This window comes from Aptenodytes patagonicus, chromosome 25 (genome assembly GCF_965638725.1).
Source record: "Aptenodytes patagonicus chromosome 25, bAptPat1.pri.cur, whole genome shotgun sequence".
Lineage (NCBI taxonomy): Eukaryota > Metazoa > Chordata > Aves > Sphenisciformes > Spheniscidae > Aptenodytes > Aptenodytes patagonicus.
Window position 1 is genome coordinate 3,425,349 of NC_134973.1, and position 15,304 is coordinate 3,440,652.

A 15,304-nucleotide genomic window follows, 5' to 3' on the forward strand; every position below is an offset into this window, starting at 1 on the left:
GTCCCAGGCCCAGTGACTGGCACTCTGATACAGCCAAGGAAGAAGTTCTTCCAACTGTGATTTGCGCAGATGTATAGGGCACATTGTAATGATACACATATACAGGATGCAAACTGCTCTACAGGACAGGACAGAGAGCTGTCCCTGTTCTACAGGGAGTGGGATGGTATTCTGGACCTTCTTCTTCCCTCCCTCCCTAACACAGGAAAACTGGTGCCTCACCAGTGTGCACACACCAGAAACTACCCATCCTGTGAGAGCTGTGGCATGGTGGAAGCCCGGAGCACCATGTGGGCTTCAGTTTAATGAATGAGGAACGGGATTAACATTGGGGGTGAGGGGATCTGTATTTTGGCGGTAAAGGACAGCAAACGTGGCAGGCAGCTGGTGCCCAGCATCGGAACGGGACTCTGCACATAACGCAAGAAAGGATGGAAAAGAGGCAGCGTTTAGCAGCATATGGAATATGTGCATGAGGGAATGTGATCTAGAAGATACAAGACCGAGTTTGCTTTTCAATGCATTCTGTGGCCCTACTCCACAAATATCCTCTTCCTGTGCCTCAGTTTCCTCGCCTCCCTTCTCTTAACAATTCAGATGGAGAGCACTCCAGGTGTACTAACCGCTTCACTCTCTGCTTACTGCCTGCACCCGGCACAGGGCGGTTCCACCCTCCCTCCCTAGTACAAATCAAACTGATGGGCAAAGGAGCAAGTAGGTGGTAACGCAGACGGACCTCTGGCCAGGATTCTCGTTCACCTTCTGGTGCTACAACACGATGCCAGGAATAAAGTTGCTCCTTCTGACCAACAAGAACTGAAGGAGACAAGCAATGCTGTCACGTAAGACGGCAGCCCTGGGATCAGCCGCTGAAGGGCCAGCAAGCACAGGAGCACATGCAGCCTGAGCAACGTGGCCAGCCAGGACCCTGGGGGTACACAAGTGCTTTCAATCAACTGTAACAACATCTCATTCCGTATTTGTCCACAAGTTCTATAACAAGGCATAATAACCCAGAGCAGAGCAAGAAACCCCAAGAGCTATCCTGGTAACTTAATGAGGGCCCCTTGTCCATCAATGTCATGACAGCAATCCCAGATTGCAATCAGAAGCTTAAGGCAGGGAGCTCTCCCTCCCCTTGTCACGTTGCTAGGACAGCTTCTAATCCAGCCATGTCATCGATATTGGCATCCCGGAGAAGCTCAGTTCACCCCCTACCTCGAAAAGACACAGCTAGAAAGGACTTGGCTCTTCACTCAACTTCTGCTGCTCTGTTTGAGTCACTAAAGAATCAGAGTCTAGGGGGGACACCAGAACATGAAAAAACACCTCCTATGGGACAAGCCTGAAAGAAGAAAAAGCTTAACGAGCAAGGATCCCAACTCCCAGGGGGCCATGCTATCTTAATATAGCCCAGCAGAGGTCCTGAGCCACTGAAAAGTGACAGCAGAGTCAGCAGCAATAGGGAAAACAAACTGCTACAAGCTTCTGCATCTCATGGTCTTTCAGGGAAAGCGCAGTGCTAGAAGCCCCAAGGATGTGATCAGGGAGATCAGTTCTGACCCTTGGTTTAGTGATATGACAAAGACCTTTGCAAAAATGTAAACACATAGCTAGGTCCCCTGTCTTGCATCGCCAGCTCAGAAGGGGCTGCAGCACTACAGTAGATGAATGATCCCAATCAAGATTTGCTAGCTAATACATGCATGGAGGGATCATTTGGGGATGAAAGGCACACCAGATAAATAAAATAGTGTCTGATAAAACTCTGCTCTTTCACTCCTGTAAATAAAAGCTGTATTACTTCCACTTTCTAGCTGTTGTCTGCTTCTTTCTTTCAGGCAAGAGAGGAAGTCTCCTGGTCTACAGGAAAAGGGTAAGGCACAACTCCTAGAGCACAGAATTTTGGGTATTTTCAAAGGCTTGTTACATCATTCCTATTCAACCTCTGGCAAAAGACTTCAGCCCACATTTTCCATGGAACAAAAGGAAATTCTGAGAATACAAGCTTGAAACACTTTACCCTGGGTCTTAACAGTATATTGTGAGCTTGTACTGCTTATCAGTAGTGAGACTGGGACGTTGAGGGAGCTCAAGATGCAAGATCCTGAAAACAAGAAACCAAAAGCTAATAAAGCCATGACTAATGGATGAACACATCCTTTAACAATCATGAACTCTGACTTCTACCACACGAGTCATTACAATTTCTGTCTCTGAACCACAATGCTCATCATTCAGATTTGTAGTGGGCACATCAACACAAAAGAAGAAAAAAAGGGAGAATCCAACAACAGTGCTGAGAACTCACAGCAGTGGGAACCTAACAAATTCAGCTTTGGGATAACTAGAGATTCAGTGAGCCAGAGAAACAGTGCAACACACGAGTGAGAGAGAAATGGAAACATGGAAAAGCAGCAGCAAGGGCTCCTTAAATTCTTCTATCAAAGACAGTAATTGAGGAAGGTGAGCTTTTTTTTTTTTTAAGTAGGACAGATTTCTGTTTGTGTTTGACACCTGCCAAGAGATGCGAGGGATGGCTTCTTATCAGAAGGCTGTAATGCAGCCCCCTCCAGGCACCAGGGCAGAAGATGCCTTCCCCTTTCAGGCGAAGGCAGTCCCTCAAGTGGCAGCTACTGGAATTAACCACAATTAGCAGATCTTGTAAGGAAAGGGGAGTATCATAGCATTCATAAAGGGGAAAAAAAAAAAACCCACACAAAGAAAGCCCTCAAAACCAAACAGATCCTACCCACGCAGACAGACAAAGAAAAACGAGAGCTGAAGGATCTTCCTGGCTCACTGGATGATCACATGAGAGCCAGTCTCAAGGTGATCTTTAATAGCGGAACTGAAAAAATCCTACACCGTCTTTTAGAAATTCATTCAAACAAATCAAAGTCCAGGCTAAACATCTGTAAGTGTCGGCACTCTTAACAGCATGCTCAGACTAATTTATTAATAAATCCACGAATTCTAACGGAGGTGAGGGAGGAAGAGGACATGACCAAATTAATTTGACTTTATTAATAAAAAAACCACCAAGTTTCATCACCCCACCACTCTTTAGAGGTTGTGTGAGAGTGGGGGGGAGTTATACGCATTAATTATGCAGAAAATGCAAAACTATCATCCTCTGAATGAGTTTAAAATAAGGAGAAACCCTTTCAGAATGGGGAGAAATTACTCCCCAAGGCAGCTGAAATTTCTCTTGCAACTTCAAAGGACAATAAATTATTCAAATCGCTTGCGCCACTCCGCATGCTCTCTCACTCTCTCCCCTTCTCAATTTTATGCTCCTGAGTCAATTAAAGGTTTGGAGGACTCGGAGAAACTTTGTAGAATGCTAAACCAGTTGCAGCTCCTTCTATTTCATGTTTTCTTTTTTAAAGCTTTGCCTTTCCTCTTGGCCTCAAAAGGAAACAGAAATTATTCTGTGCATTACAGATGAAACTAGTGGCATTGGTTTTAACCAAGCTCGTATGAAACAGCAATGTTTCGTGTCTGCAACAAGCAAGATGGGACGTGCTAAAAATTCTCTACGCAACGATACTATGAAAACAGGTCAATCCATACTCCTTCATGTCAACTGTTCAAATCATTCATTGCAATATCCCCTTTCAAAATCTTAGCCGTAGACATCCAAAATATATTTACAATGCTCTCTCCTGGCAACCTTCAGGTCTAGGTTAGCTGTGATCTCTTCCATAGTCACGCTGTTATCTGCTGTGCCCTTGGACGGAATAGGTGGCTCTTCTGCCAAACCGTAACATGACTATTTAGCGTTTGCAGTATGAGAACCCCAAACCAAGACTGAGACTAATTATACCGGACAACAACATGGCAAGAGAAGTCCTTGCTCAAAAAAGCAAATCTAGACAAGCAAAAGGAGGGAAGGAAGGTTGAGAAGGTACATTCACAGGGCGAGGACGCTCCTGACTCCTGATCCAGTACCCAGCCCGCAGCCCATGCGATGGTTAGCTCCACCACATGCAGCAGATGGCATAAAACGTGACTGTTTTCATGAACTTTAACAATCCCGAAAAATTAAAGGCAGCTGCAGTACAGGGAACATCACAGCTTTCTAAGGTGAGAACTGGGACCAATTATGTTGCAAGAGAACATCCTTGACTGGAGGGGAACAGTGGCACAGAGTAAATAAAACTGTTCTTCAGAGATTGTCTCTCACAGGCCAATTTGAGCCCAGATTCCATCCCACGCACACTGAAGAACAACATTCCTCTGGTCAGGCGTCCTTGAAAAACACTCTGCTTTGCCTTCTAAGAATAATATTGGGCTTGCCAGGCCACAAAAAGGGTGGGAATACCCTCGCAGATTCCCTTTAGTGACCCAGGAGATTCGTATCTAGTCAGTCTTGAAAAGACACAACCACACAGACCTTGCCAGACAGATGAAAAGCTGATGTGACCCAGGGTCTTGGTGAGATATCAGAAAGATCCTGTCCTTCCTGGCAGCCAGTGCAAGAACTGTCTGGGTGAAAAGCACACCCAAAGGGGAAAGTCACAAAGAAGTAAGGATTGGCTTCCTGGTAAAGCCTGATGCAGAGTAAAAGCCCTACTTTTGGCATCCAGGTATGGTGAAGACATACATTTTCTCTATCACAAACACTATATAGATGACATTTTCACACAAGCCGCATGTTTACACAATAAACAGATGCTCTTTTCCCCTAACTTAGCCATCTAATGAAGCTGAGCAGCAAGAACCTCTGGCTGGGAAAAGATCCTTTACTAGGAGACACCCATGACTGGGTCCCAAACACCCATGGCTGCTGCTGTCCCCAGGTGCTCCTCAGCAGAGATTAATCTAATAAGCAGTCGCAGTGTGGGGCACAGCTGAGACCTGGGAGGTGACAGCCTCCCCTGCCCCCAAGGAAGCTCTTTCAAAAGATGATTTATTTCCTCTCCTGGTTCTATAGAAGACACAAACTTTCCAATTTGAGTGATCTAAAAAAAAAAAAAAAAAAAAAAAAAAGATACATCACTCGATCCAGACAGGCAAGGTTTAATTTAATCAGGCACTTAAACAAGGTGACACAGTAGCTTAATTCGGTGTCCTTGAGTGGGACAACAACTAGTCCAGAACCCTCAGCAACCGCAGGCTGGATCGCAGCTGGCAGATGGAGAAGGTGACAAACGAAAGGGCAATTCAGAAACAAGGACAGCAAGGTGTCTCCTTGCCTACAAAGGCAACTGGTGCATGGGGAACACAAGCAGCAAGTGGGTCCAGGGGAAGGAAGCAGGGATCTCTGCCTCCTGGGAGGATGCAACTCAGATGCTGCCTCCTCTCGCACACCGTTAGGCTCTACTCACTGAAGGAACAATGTGCAACACCAAGTAGAAACTCCACCACCTACCAACCGACCACACAACCTCCTGTATGTCCCCACCTTAACTTCTGCTACCCCTCCAGCCCACACCCACCAAGGGGAAAAAGCTTTTCTTGCAGCATCCCCCCGGCTCCTCATCTCCCAGCAGGTACACTGTCATGTACCTGAATTGCCTGTGGGGCAATTCAGCCTCACCACATTTCGACATCTTCCTTCTCTCGGGACAGCGCTGTTGCGTTGTCACGAGTCAGTCTCAAACACTTATAAATGGAGCAGCTTTCTCCAACAGCGGAGAAAGATTCACCTCCCACTGATGTCATCTTAACATGTCTATCAAGTCTAAGATAGACCCTCCTTGATTTTTACTACCATCTTATCTGACAACTGCTGTCTTGGCCAACAACAGAGCAAAGCTAGGACCTCCAGAGCTAAAAGCTGTGAGCTCTGCTGCAGAGGCTAATCCTCTGTGGATAAGAGCATGGGAGGGACCAGTCAGAGGAGAGGAGTCAGATACACCTGTAAGTCGCTGTGATCTGAATCTCAGCGAAAGGAATCGTGCAGCCAGCCACCAGCTCCTACATCTCGCGGCATGGAGCACACACGTTCCACACGCCTTTTTTCATTGCACCGGCTCCCAAAACGCAGCACCGCTTTGTCAGCCTGAACATGGACCTACACGAGCGCCTCTCCCAACTCACCGCACATGTTTTCCATCCTCTCCGCAAGCCCCGCATGCGTGGTGCGACCCTTGCTGCCATCTGCTGCCAGCCTCCACGGATGCACTGCAGCTCATGGAGCGCAAGAGCCCCCCGCACACATGCACCCGGCATGAACTACTGTGTTCTGCAAATTAACGATGGAACAAGGGCAATTAAAAGGGAAGAAAGCCAGGGTAATGCAAGGGGGCATAATAAAAGGGGCTTTATTCTTTTATTTTGTCAATTGCAATTTAGATTTAATTATTTATGGTAATACTTCGGAGTGTGCTAGTAAGCGTTCTATAATGTGATTTATAAAAGGAAGGAAATCTAAGTAATAAGTAATGTTCACTGCTGTATCTGCTATTAAATCTTTGCTGGGGCGGAGAGAGCCACACACCAGCCTTCTGTGTATGCAAAGTACCAATTAGCAAAGCACTATTGTAAAATGCAAAGGTTTAATCAATGGGAAAAATCCACTTGAAAACAGCGAGCATGCTGATTTCAGTTATAAAAATTACCACATTTCTATACAGTAAGTGGCTTTTTATCTGCAACTGAGAGGCACTTAAAGTGCGCACGTTGTTCCTTCGGGTAGCACAAGAGGGCAGGAGTACCTGACCACTGCCCTAAGCCCCAGCCAAACGCAGCTGCACTCTGCACAGCACGGGCAGGAGAGCATCCTGTCCGGCTACAGCCAGCGAGAGGAGACCCATTTTGCGCATGCACAAAACGGGATGTTTTAAGGTGCTCGCTGCAGAAATTTTATGACTCGGGCTGGAGGCACGATCGGGAAACAGCAAGGCTTGGTTCTGTGCCCAGGTACGTCAGCAATTTGGGAAACTATTTCCCTCCCCGGACCCATATCCAGACCTCATCTGTCTGTGCTGTCCGGTTTTCTATCAGCTCTAAGGGGCACGAGACTTGCCTCTCTGGCTGTGCAGCACACGAGGGCACAGCTCTTGGAGAAGTCCTCCCCTAACTCACTGCAATAATGCCGATCAATGTTACTCGTGCAACGAGCTTAATCCTTAACAAAATGGTAATACTTTCCATTTAATGAGAGGTCATTGAAAATAATCATGGAGTTAGCAATTTCCAGTTCTATAGCTGCCCTTGACCATACAGAAGAAACAAAGAAAGTGTCCACATGCAACCAAAGAAAAAGAGAAGAAACAGGTCTGCTTTATACCTTTCAATTATTATCCTCTTCAGCTTCACAAGGAAGAACAGCAGGCAGCAAGCAGTGTGGTGCTTTGGTTTTTTAGTTTAAATAGCAGTTTCCTTTAAATAGAATGTTCCTGCCATAGAAAGATTTAAATCACTGACTGAGATCAATTAGCCCAGGAAACAAGTGAAGTATTTTAATGGTCCTTTCATTGCAGAGGCCGCAGCTCCTCCAGTGCTGCACTGGAAGAGGAGGCAAGTTCAAGCTTTCAGCCCCACGCTTTGCTGCGAGGGGAGCCATTCCCCTGCGAAGCTGGGAAGACAGTGCCCTCCAAGAGCCAGCATCCCAGCGGTTTCCCACCTGCCATGTGGGCTTCCCACCGTGGCAGGGGCACCACCCCGGCACTGCCTGGCATCGCTCGCCCTGGGGGCTGCAAGGCCTTGGCAGCCCCTCTGGTGAATTAGGGCAGGAAATCAGGTCAGCATCGTGGCAAACGCCAGCCAAATGGAAGCCGGCCAAGGGATTACGCGAGAGGCAGTGTGACAGAGCCCAGGGCCATCTGATGGGAGAGGACATTGTCAGAACAGAGTGACAGCTCCTCACACAGTCTCTGCAGTTGTGACAGACAAAGCTGTTTGCTGTTTGCATGCCTCAGTGGGGAGCATTGCAGACCGGCTCGGATGCTACTGACTGCATCAGGCCAGGCCTCTCCAGGCAGAATTCAGCAGCCCCTCCAAAATCAGGAGCTATCGACTCATCATCACTAGGCAGATAGCAACAGCCGCAGAGCAATTCAAACAACTGGCACATAAGGGGGAGCATCCCCAAGGGCAAAAAGGTAAGGGAGATGCTGGCATGCTCTACAGGTTAGGAGAAGAGACAACGCCTGGCCCAACTTCATCTGCACATCAAGCAGCTAAGAGCAGCCCCGCCTCGGACACCGAGTCCTGCAACCTGCAAAGTTCCCGTATGTACATCTGTGAGCAGCAACAGGAAAAAAAGCACAAAACCTCACAGTTCAGGATCCAAGGACACTGCAGAACTACAGGAGAGAGAAACTTGGCTGCTAGCAGCAAGGTGTCTGCTGAGCAGTGACAGATTTCAGCAGGGCTTGGGCCACACAACTGGTGCCTTCTGCGTCTGATCAGCATCAGCCCTTCCTGAGGGCACATTTCCACCTGAAGTGCTTCGTAGCAGACAGCATGTGGGATCTCCCAGCTCTGCTGGAATCTCTGAGCAAATCTCACCCCACAGAAGACAGGGACAGAAAAGATGCTCATTTCTTCCCAGGAAAACCAAAACTACAGAAAAACTGAAGTCTGATTCTGCAGAGCGCCCGCTCCCAGCAGTGAGCACACAGGGCTTGGTGTACACTTACAAGAAAAAAGGACCCTAGTTTTCACAGGCACTCAGACATCACAATAGATGAATCAGGGCTCTACTCGTACAGAGAGGCACTTGCACACACATGAACTCTCCATCTGTGCCTGCAAAGCTGCACTGCCTGCTTTGAAAACAAGAGGACAAAGTGATTCGGCCAGGAGTGTTACAGCACACCAGTGGCAGGAATGGGACCCTGGAGCCCTGACACTGGATTTTCCACCGCAAGCGTCCCCTCCTCTCCTGACTCTATTGCACAAAGAGCCAGGAATGGAGTTTTCTGCTTGCAGTCTCCTGCTTTTGCAGAAGCCAATGCAGCCTACCTACCACCAGTGCCCACTTTCACAAGCCAACAAGGCCACCCTGAACCCAGGTGGAGCACAGCAGCTAGCTTTAACCATCTACCCTGGGTGCTCATAGAGAACCTGCAAGAGCATCAGCTGCAACATCCAAGTAGGACCCTGGATGAATACTTGGGCAAAAGGCTCGTGCCAGGTTCCTTGCTGCCAAACACTGCACCGTTCCGGCTACTCAAGACAGGCAGCTCAAACCGAAGCTTGAGTATGTCTTTATGAATGCCACCGACACCATCTGAGGTACAGACTGACCCACAGCTACACACCAAAAAAGCAGCCCTACAGCGAACCTCCCAGAGCCCAACTCACTTCTTGGGCTTATTAAATGAAAAAAGAACAAAAGGAAACATTATTTTTCTGCACATGAATATACCTCCTTGCAAAGAGGGGCTAAGCATGAACCGAAAAAAACTTAGGAGTGAGGCAAGGGCAAATATATCCCCACTCGCCTACTGAAGAGAAGATAGAAAGCACTGTTCAAAAAAAATCTCCCAGCAACAAAAGGTCAAGGATCCATTCAATCCCTGGTGATCACGTCATCTTAGTAAACCCTGATAACGAAGCGGTTACGTTAAAAGCTGTCAAGGGCTACGCTGACCAGAGCAGCCCTCTCACCAGCTTCAAGCAGCTTTGCTGGGGAAGAAAAAAAAAAAGGTCATAATTCAATCAGCTTGGAAGAATCTATTCCCCACTGATCCTGAGTGATCAGCCTTCATGTCGAAGGAACATTACATTCAAGTTGCTGAAGATTTTAACTTTTTTTTTTCTTCCCCTTTTCATTTTTTAAAGCAAGAACTGAAAGGCAGCAAAGATAAAAACTGTGTTAAACTGGAACTGGTTCACTCAGGGGAAGGAGAAACATAATACTCTTTCTTCAGATGCCGTTTTGAATCCAGCCCCAGCAAGTAACATGACAACGGTCACTAGTGTCTGACAGATGCCTGAAAGGCAAGAGCAGGAGAAGATAATATGGGCGAGCTGGTGGAGATGGGGCCGGGAGAAGGGTGAGGAAGGCTCCGGCAAGAGCTGTCAGGCAGTTCCCTCCCCTTCTCTCCAGCTCTTTGGCAGTCTTAGGGGCAACCCGAGATTCAAACCAGGCTGCGAGGACCTAGCTGCCCTATAATGTCCCTCTAAGGCGGGACTGGGAACAACAGGAAGGCACTGGTGGAAAGCTAAAGATGCTGGAAAATTAAGACACATGATCAGGTACCGAGCACTTCCTTAACACTAAAAAGGTGGGGATACGTTTGCTGGCTTTAAGCACCAAAGCCTGCTCCTGCTGTCCTTCTCCAGGGGAGGTGAAGCATGGGTAAAAAAAAAGGGGCAGGGGGACAGCAGTCACTTACTTTCAGCTACGCAGCCTATCAGCAGCACGGAGAGGAGGTTCACGAGGGAGACCAGCGAAGACATCCCAGGGCTGGGAAGGATCCTCATCCTCTGCAACGGCCTTCAGCCCCAGCCGGGAAGGCTCCGGGTCAGCAGGACTCTCAGCGTCTCCCCAGCGTTGTCAGCACCTGTGGATGCACAAATGCAAAGGGGAGAGCACTTAGAGAGAGGAAGGAGGGCAGCTGACATTGCAGAGGGAGGGGGCAGACGAACAGAGCCCAGAGAGGCAGCGGGGTCCCGAGAAAGCGATTGCTGTGCACGGTCCCTGCAGGGAGGCCAGGCAGCCCTTCGCCTTGATGCCACCAAGGACTTGGTCAGCTCCATCACCAAGCGGACTGGTGGGGGCACGAGTCCAGCCTGCTCCAGCCTCCCTGCCTCGGCAGCTAATGGCGAATTTCCGTGCACGCACTCACACAAAGAGAGAGAACGGCACAAGAAAGAGAAGCGTAATCAGGAGGCACCAACTGTGCAGAGCCCGTGTTTGAAGTTTAACACCCGTCGGCTTCTCTCCCCTCCCCAACACGGGAGAAAGGCAGCGCTGGCCGAGCAGCACACGAGCAATGAGGTGTGAAGAGATCTGACCTGACAGGGCCCAGGGACCCTCTTAAAGGGCAATTTTTCCACAAAAGTGCAGGGCAGGGGAAGAAAAACTGAAACCTCACACATGAAAAATCCAGGAAGGAAGAAAAAAGATCCCCCACAAGAGGGAAGATGAAGCAGGAGATCTCTCCCCTATGTCCCCTTTTGTTTGCTGAGGATACGTGCTGTTGGGGGAGGGATTTCTTTCCTGCCCAGGCAGGCTCTGTGCAGTGCAGCACTCACCCCAACACAGCAAACCTGAACCTCAGCCCTGGAAACAGTGTGGGTGTCCCAGAGCCCCTCTTGCAAGGCAAATGCATGCTGGTGAGCTTCCCATGCTTCTTACCAGGGCTGGGATTACAGCAGCTATTTTGCATGTCCGAGAGTCCCTACCCTGCTCGGTGCCTCAGTTTCCCCACCTGCAACACATGGAGGAGCCTCATTACTGAGCTAACACAAAACTGGAAGAGAAAAAGCCTGAAGCAGGGGGTACCATAGTTGATCCTGACAGACCAAAAGACACAGCAAGCAAACACAACCTCCAGAGGATGCAGGAGAGACCTTCTCCTGACCGCTTCTGCCCTGGACGTGGCAGAACGTGGCTGCAGGACAGCATCAGCATATTAGCACGGCTGCAACAGGGGAGAGCAAGCTCAGCACCAGCCTGCTCCCCTTGCCCTGCCGGCACATTTCCATGGAGACAACTCCTGGCTCCAAACAGAGCTGCCTGCTTACAGCTTTATCCTGATCCCTTTGCAAAGCTGGAATGGCATTAGGGGAGCTGTATTCTTAGCAACTACCCCAGTCCTATGTGCCAATACTAGTAAACGCTTCCTTCAGTCAGAGAGGCGAGCTTTGCCCCAGAAGGGCTGAAAATAGAGGAAAGAGACAGTGAAAACTGCAGCCACAACCTCCTCGTAGGGTCAGCGGCTACGAGGTTCCTCCATCAGACAGGCTCTGATCACCAGAATAATGGGCTAGAGTTGTGTGAAGGACGCTCTCAGATCCGTACAGATTCCTTCCTGCTATCAGTTACCCCAATTAAAAATCAAAACCCGGGTTTATCACCTTTTGGAGAAAAGCCAGGCAGGAGATATTGTACAGCGATCAAAGGCTTTAAAAGGACTAAGGGGGCTTAAGCTTTCTGATACACAACAGGGTATGAGACCATCGGGACAGGCAGTGTGAAGGGGCATTTTAATCTTTTTCTGTCCCATTAACTCTCCAAGGCTGAACTGTACAGAATTAAAAGAAAAGTCAGGATAAACAAGAAGTCCCCATATGTACTCAGCCCTAAAGAGCAACTTTTCAGAGAGAAGCTTTGGACTTGCACTTTGAGGATTACAAAGCCTCTGCTGTCTGCTCTGTGCTAGTCTAGATCCATCGTGCTTCAGTGCTGGCTTGTGAAAACCGAGCATAAATACCAATACTATCACAAAAAAGAGAAAAAAATCTGGATTATACCACTAGGAATCTCTTCAAATGTTTGTTCTAGACACACTTAGAGAAACAGAGGCTCCAGCTAGACTTAACGGGGGGTTCGCAGGTTCCAGGGTGCAGAACACCACGTTGGGGTTTCTTTTGTTGTTGTCAGAGGCGAGCAGAGACCGGGAACATTATGAATAGCTGCGATGGTAACTGTTAATTAAACTGGGGATGTGGTATCAATGCCAGAACAACAAATGGAACAGAGCTGCTGTTCGCTGGCTCTCCCTTCTCCTTGCTTCAGTCATGCAGCTCCTAGTTCCCACCAGCGAGGCTGGAGGGGGAGAGGGCAGGAGTCGGAGAGAGCAAGCATCCTCCCAACCATTTTAGTTCTCTATATCAAAAAAAAATGGCTAGCTCAGCCAGCATTTCAGAAATTCGTTTTACTGTAGCAGAGCAATATCCTCCCCCGCAGTCCCAGTAAATGCCACCAAACACCTCCTTGAGCCCTGTCTGCTCTCCAAATGCGGCACCAGCGACCTTCCACAGCTCAGACCAGCCAAGAGGCTGCGCTGCCCCATGCAGCATGCCCCCAAAGTCCCCCCGATGATGGACCCAAATGCAGGCATGTCAGGGAAACGTTCCACCTCCTCCAAAGAGAGGAGCCTGGCAGCTCCGCTCTCCCACATCTACACGGCTTTTCATGCCATGTAACGGGCTCCGATAGAGAAGGTCTGGTAAAGGGGATACAGCAACAGCTCCAAGATTAGAGAAGGAGATGCCAGAGGGTGACACTTCCGCTCCGGTGCTAATGTGCTTCCCAAGCCCTTGAAGGAGACAGAAAGTGCTGGCAGAGCTATTAGGACATGTCAACTTCAATCCAGCAACTCATCCTTCAGAGCAGGTACGTCACTGGCTGCCTCCCCCTGGACACGGGATTTTCAGGACACTAAGATGTGCACCCACCTGGTTCCCCTGCGGATATCAAGGAGAGACTGGGACAGGAGTTTGCTCTGCTTTCTTGGTAGCACCCTGGCAATAGGGAGAGTGGAAACAGACTCTCATCCACTGCACAATTCCTGCCTACAATGTGGAACACGCAACATTTGGAAACCCAGCTATCACGCAACAAAGCTCTCCTGCCCTCCTGGCTGTGCTGGATTCAAGTGGGAATTGCTTTGATGAATGCTCAAATCACAAGGGTTTCATCATCTCCCCTCCTCTGCATGTGCACGGCTTACCTTGTCTATGCTCTTTGAAGCAGGTTTGCATCAGTCCTCCTGCCTGCCTGCACCCAGCCAAGCTCCTGGCACCATATAACTAAACATAATAGCAGTTTTCCTGCACTGCTCCACAGACCTGCAAACCCTCACTAAATTCTCTGGCACAGGATCTCCTGCAACACAAGCAAGCCACCTAATAGACCTCAATCCTTGCTAAAGAATGCAATTAAGTGAAGCCATGGCTCCCAATGGGGTCAGATTTGTGCTAGATACGGTCACATTTCAGGAATAAGATTAATTCTTACAGTAAAAGAGCTCCTGTAAGGCATTCATTCTTGTGCACTGCCTGATCTCTAGCTCTAAGTATGTGTGTACATGTACATGTGTGCGTCTTGTAAGCACTGAGCACAGGGTCTTGAAGAGTATTATTAAAAATAATACAACTGAGAAGTGTTTGCAAGAAGCAGCCTCCTGTTGTGGCTCCACTGTACTGTACTGTAGCCAGTACTGAGCTAGGGATCTCCAGGGACCCAAGGGTGCTAGGCACAAAGGGTAAAATTCTCAAAAGCACCTACATTTCTTAAGAGCTTAAGTTCTGCTGAGAGTCAAAGGGACTTAACCTAAGCCGCTAAGATGCTTTTGAAGATTTTCCTCCCAGTAACTCCCATTTCAGAGGGTGCTGGACATCTAACTCCCTTAAGCTACTTTGCGTATCCGAGGGAATACAGGAGGAAGGGGCTTTATCTACAGACCAGTTTGGCTGGCTTGGCCCCTGCTGCTTAAAGAGGGAGCCTGCGGGAAATGCTGCTAAAAACAAGTGTCTGCACAGTTACAGACATTGGGATGGGTCAGAGCTATGCAGGTATTTTGCCATTTGTTACTTTTTCTTAGCCCCCATGGAGCCAGTGATTGAAACGTTTGCTCTGCATTTAAAAAAAAAAACCAGGAGGGAGGGATCATGCCTTCATTTCAGATTCATTAGAATATAACAACTTGAAAAAAATTCACAAAAATGCATTTAGGCTTCTCTTCTGTTTCACCTGCATGTGAAAAGGAGAAGGGCGATTTTAAAGAAATTCTCTGCAAAAAATTCCACACAGATCTAGTGGATGATTAAACATCTTCATTTTCAGTAGCTGCTGTGGGAGAATTACTCCCATTAGACACATCAATCGAAGCAAACACCTTGCAGGCAGAGGGCTGCACTGAGGTCTCTTTTCCTTCCAGCAGCACCAGCTTAGTTTGTGCTGCGTATTAGCAAAGGTCAGTGGGTCACTTCATTTCCTCCCAGCAACCTCTTTAAAGGAAGAAAGAAAAGCTTTTAGCACAACCACTAGCTCATTTGTCACCTCCCCTGGGGAGGGGAGAGATGAAATTTGAATTCGCCACCCCACATTTCTATCTTGCTCCTGTCTAACACCCTGCCCTCGGCAAACCCAGCCCCACCAGGGCTGGGACGGGGATGCCAGCGCTGGTGGCTCATGCAATGTGGGCAGCTGCCTGCTGGGATCTGGCCCCAGGACTCCACCGTGGGACCTTCCCCAGGGGTGCTGAGGAGGAAGGAGATGCCAACATGCAATGCTGTCTGTCCCTGGAAGCCCGCGTGGCCCATGTCGCACATCCAGGTTGCTTTGCTGGCAAATACTACCCTTTTTTTCCTGGGGAAACAGAGCATGAAGATATGAGCTTCAAAGTATATGTTTCTGACACTCATTTCCTCCTCCCCACCCGCTAAGATG

At 48.6% G+C, this 15,304-nt stretch overlaps 1 protein-coding gene across 13 annotated transcripts in view; it reads right to left on the reverse strand.

The window, feature by feature from the left end:
* Positions 1–15,304, reverse strand: part of PTPRS (protein tyrosine phosphatase receptor type S) — a 165,074-nt gene that overhangs the window by 90,321 nt on the left and 59,449 nt on the right. For all 13 annotated transcript variants that reach the window (XM_076359506.1, XM_076359511.1, XM_076359504.1 and 10 more), the window contains one exon: positions 10,299–10,466. In XM_076359506.1, the coding sequence (XP_076215621.1) occupies positions 10,299–10,386 (88 nt within the window). In that variant the 5' untranslated portion in view covers positions 10,387–10,466. The remainder of the gene's footprint in view (positions 1–10,298; positions 10,467–15,304) is intronic.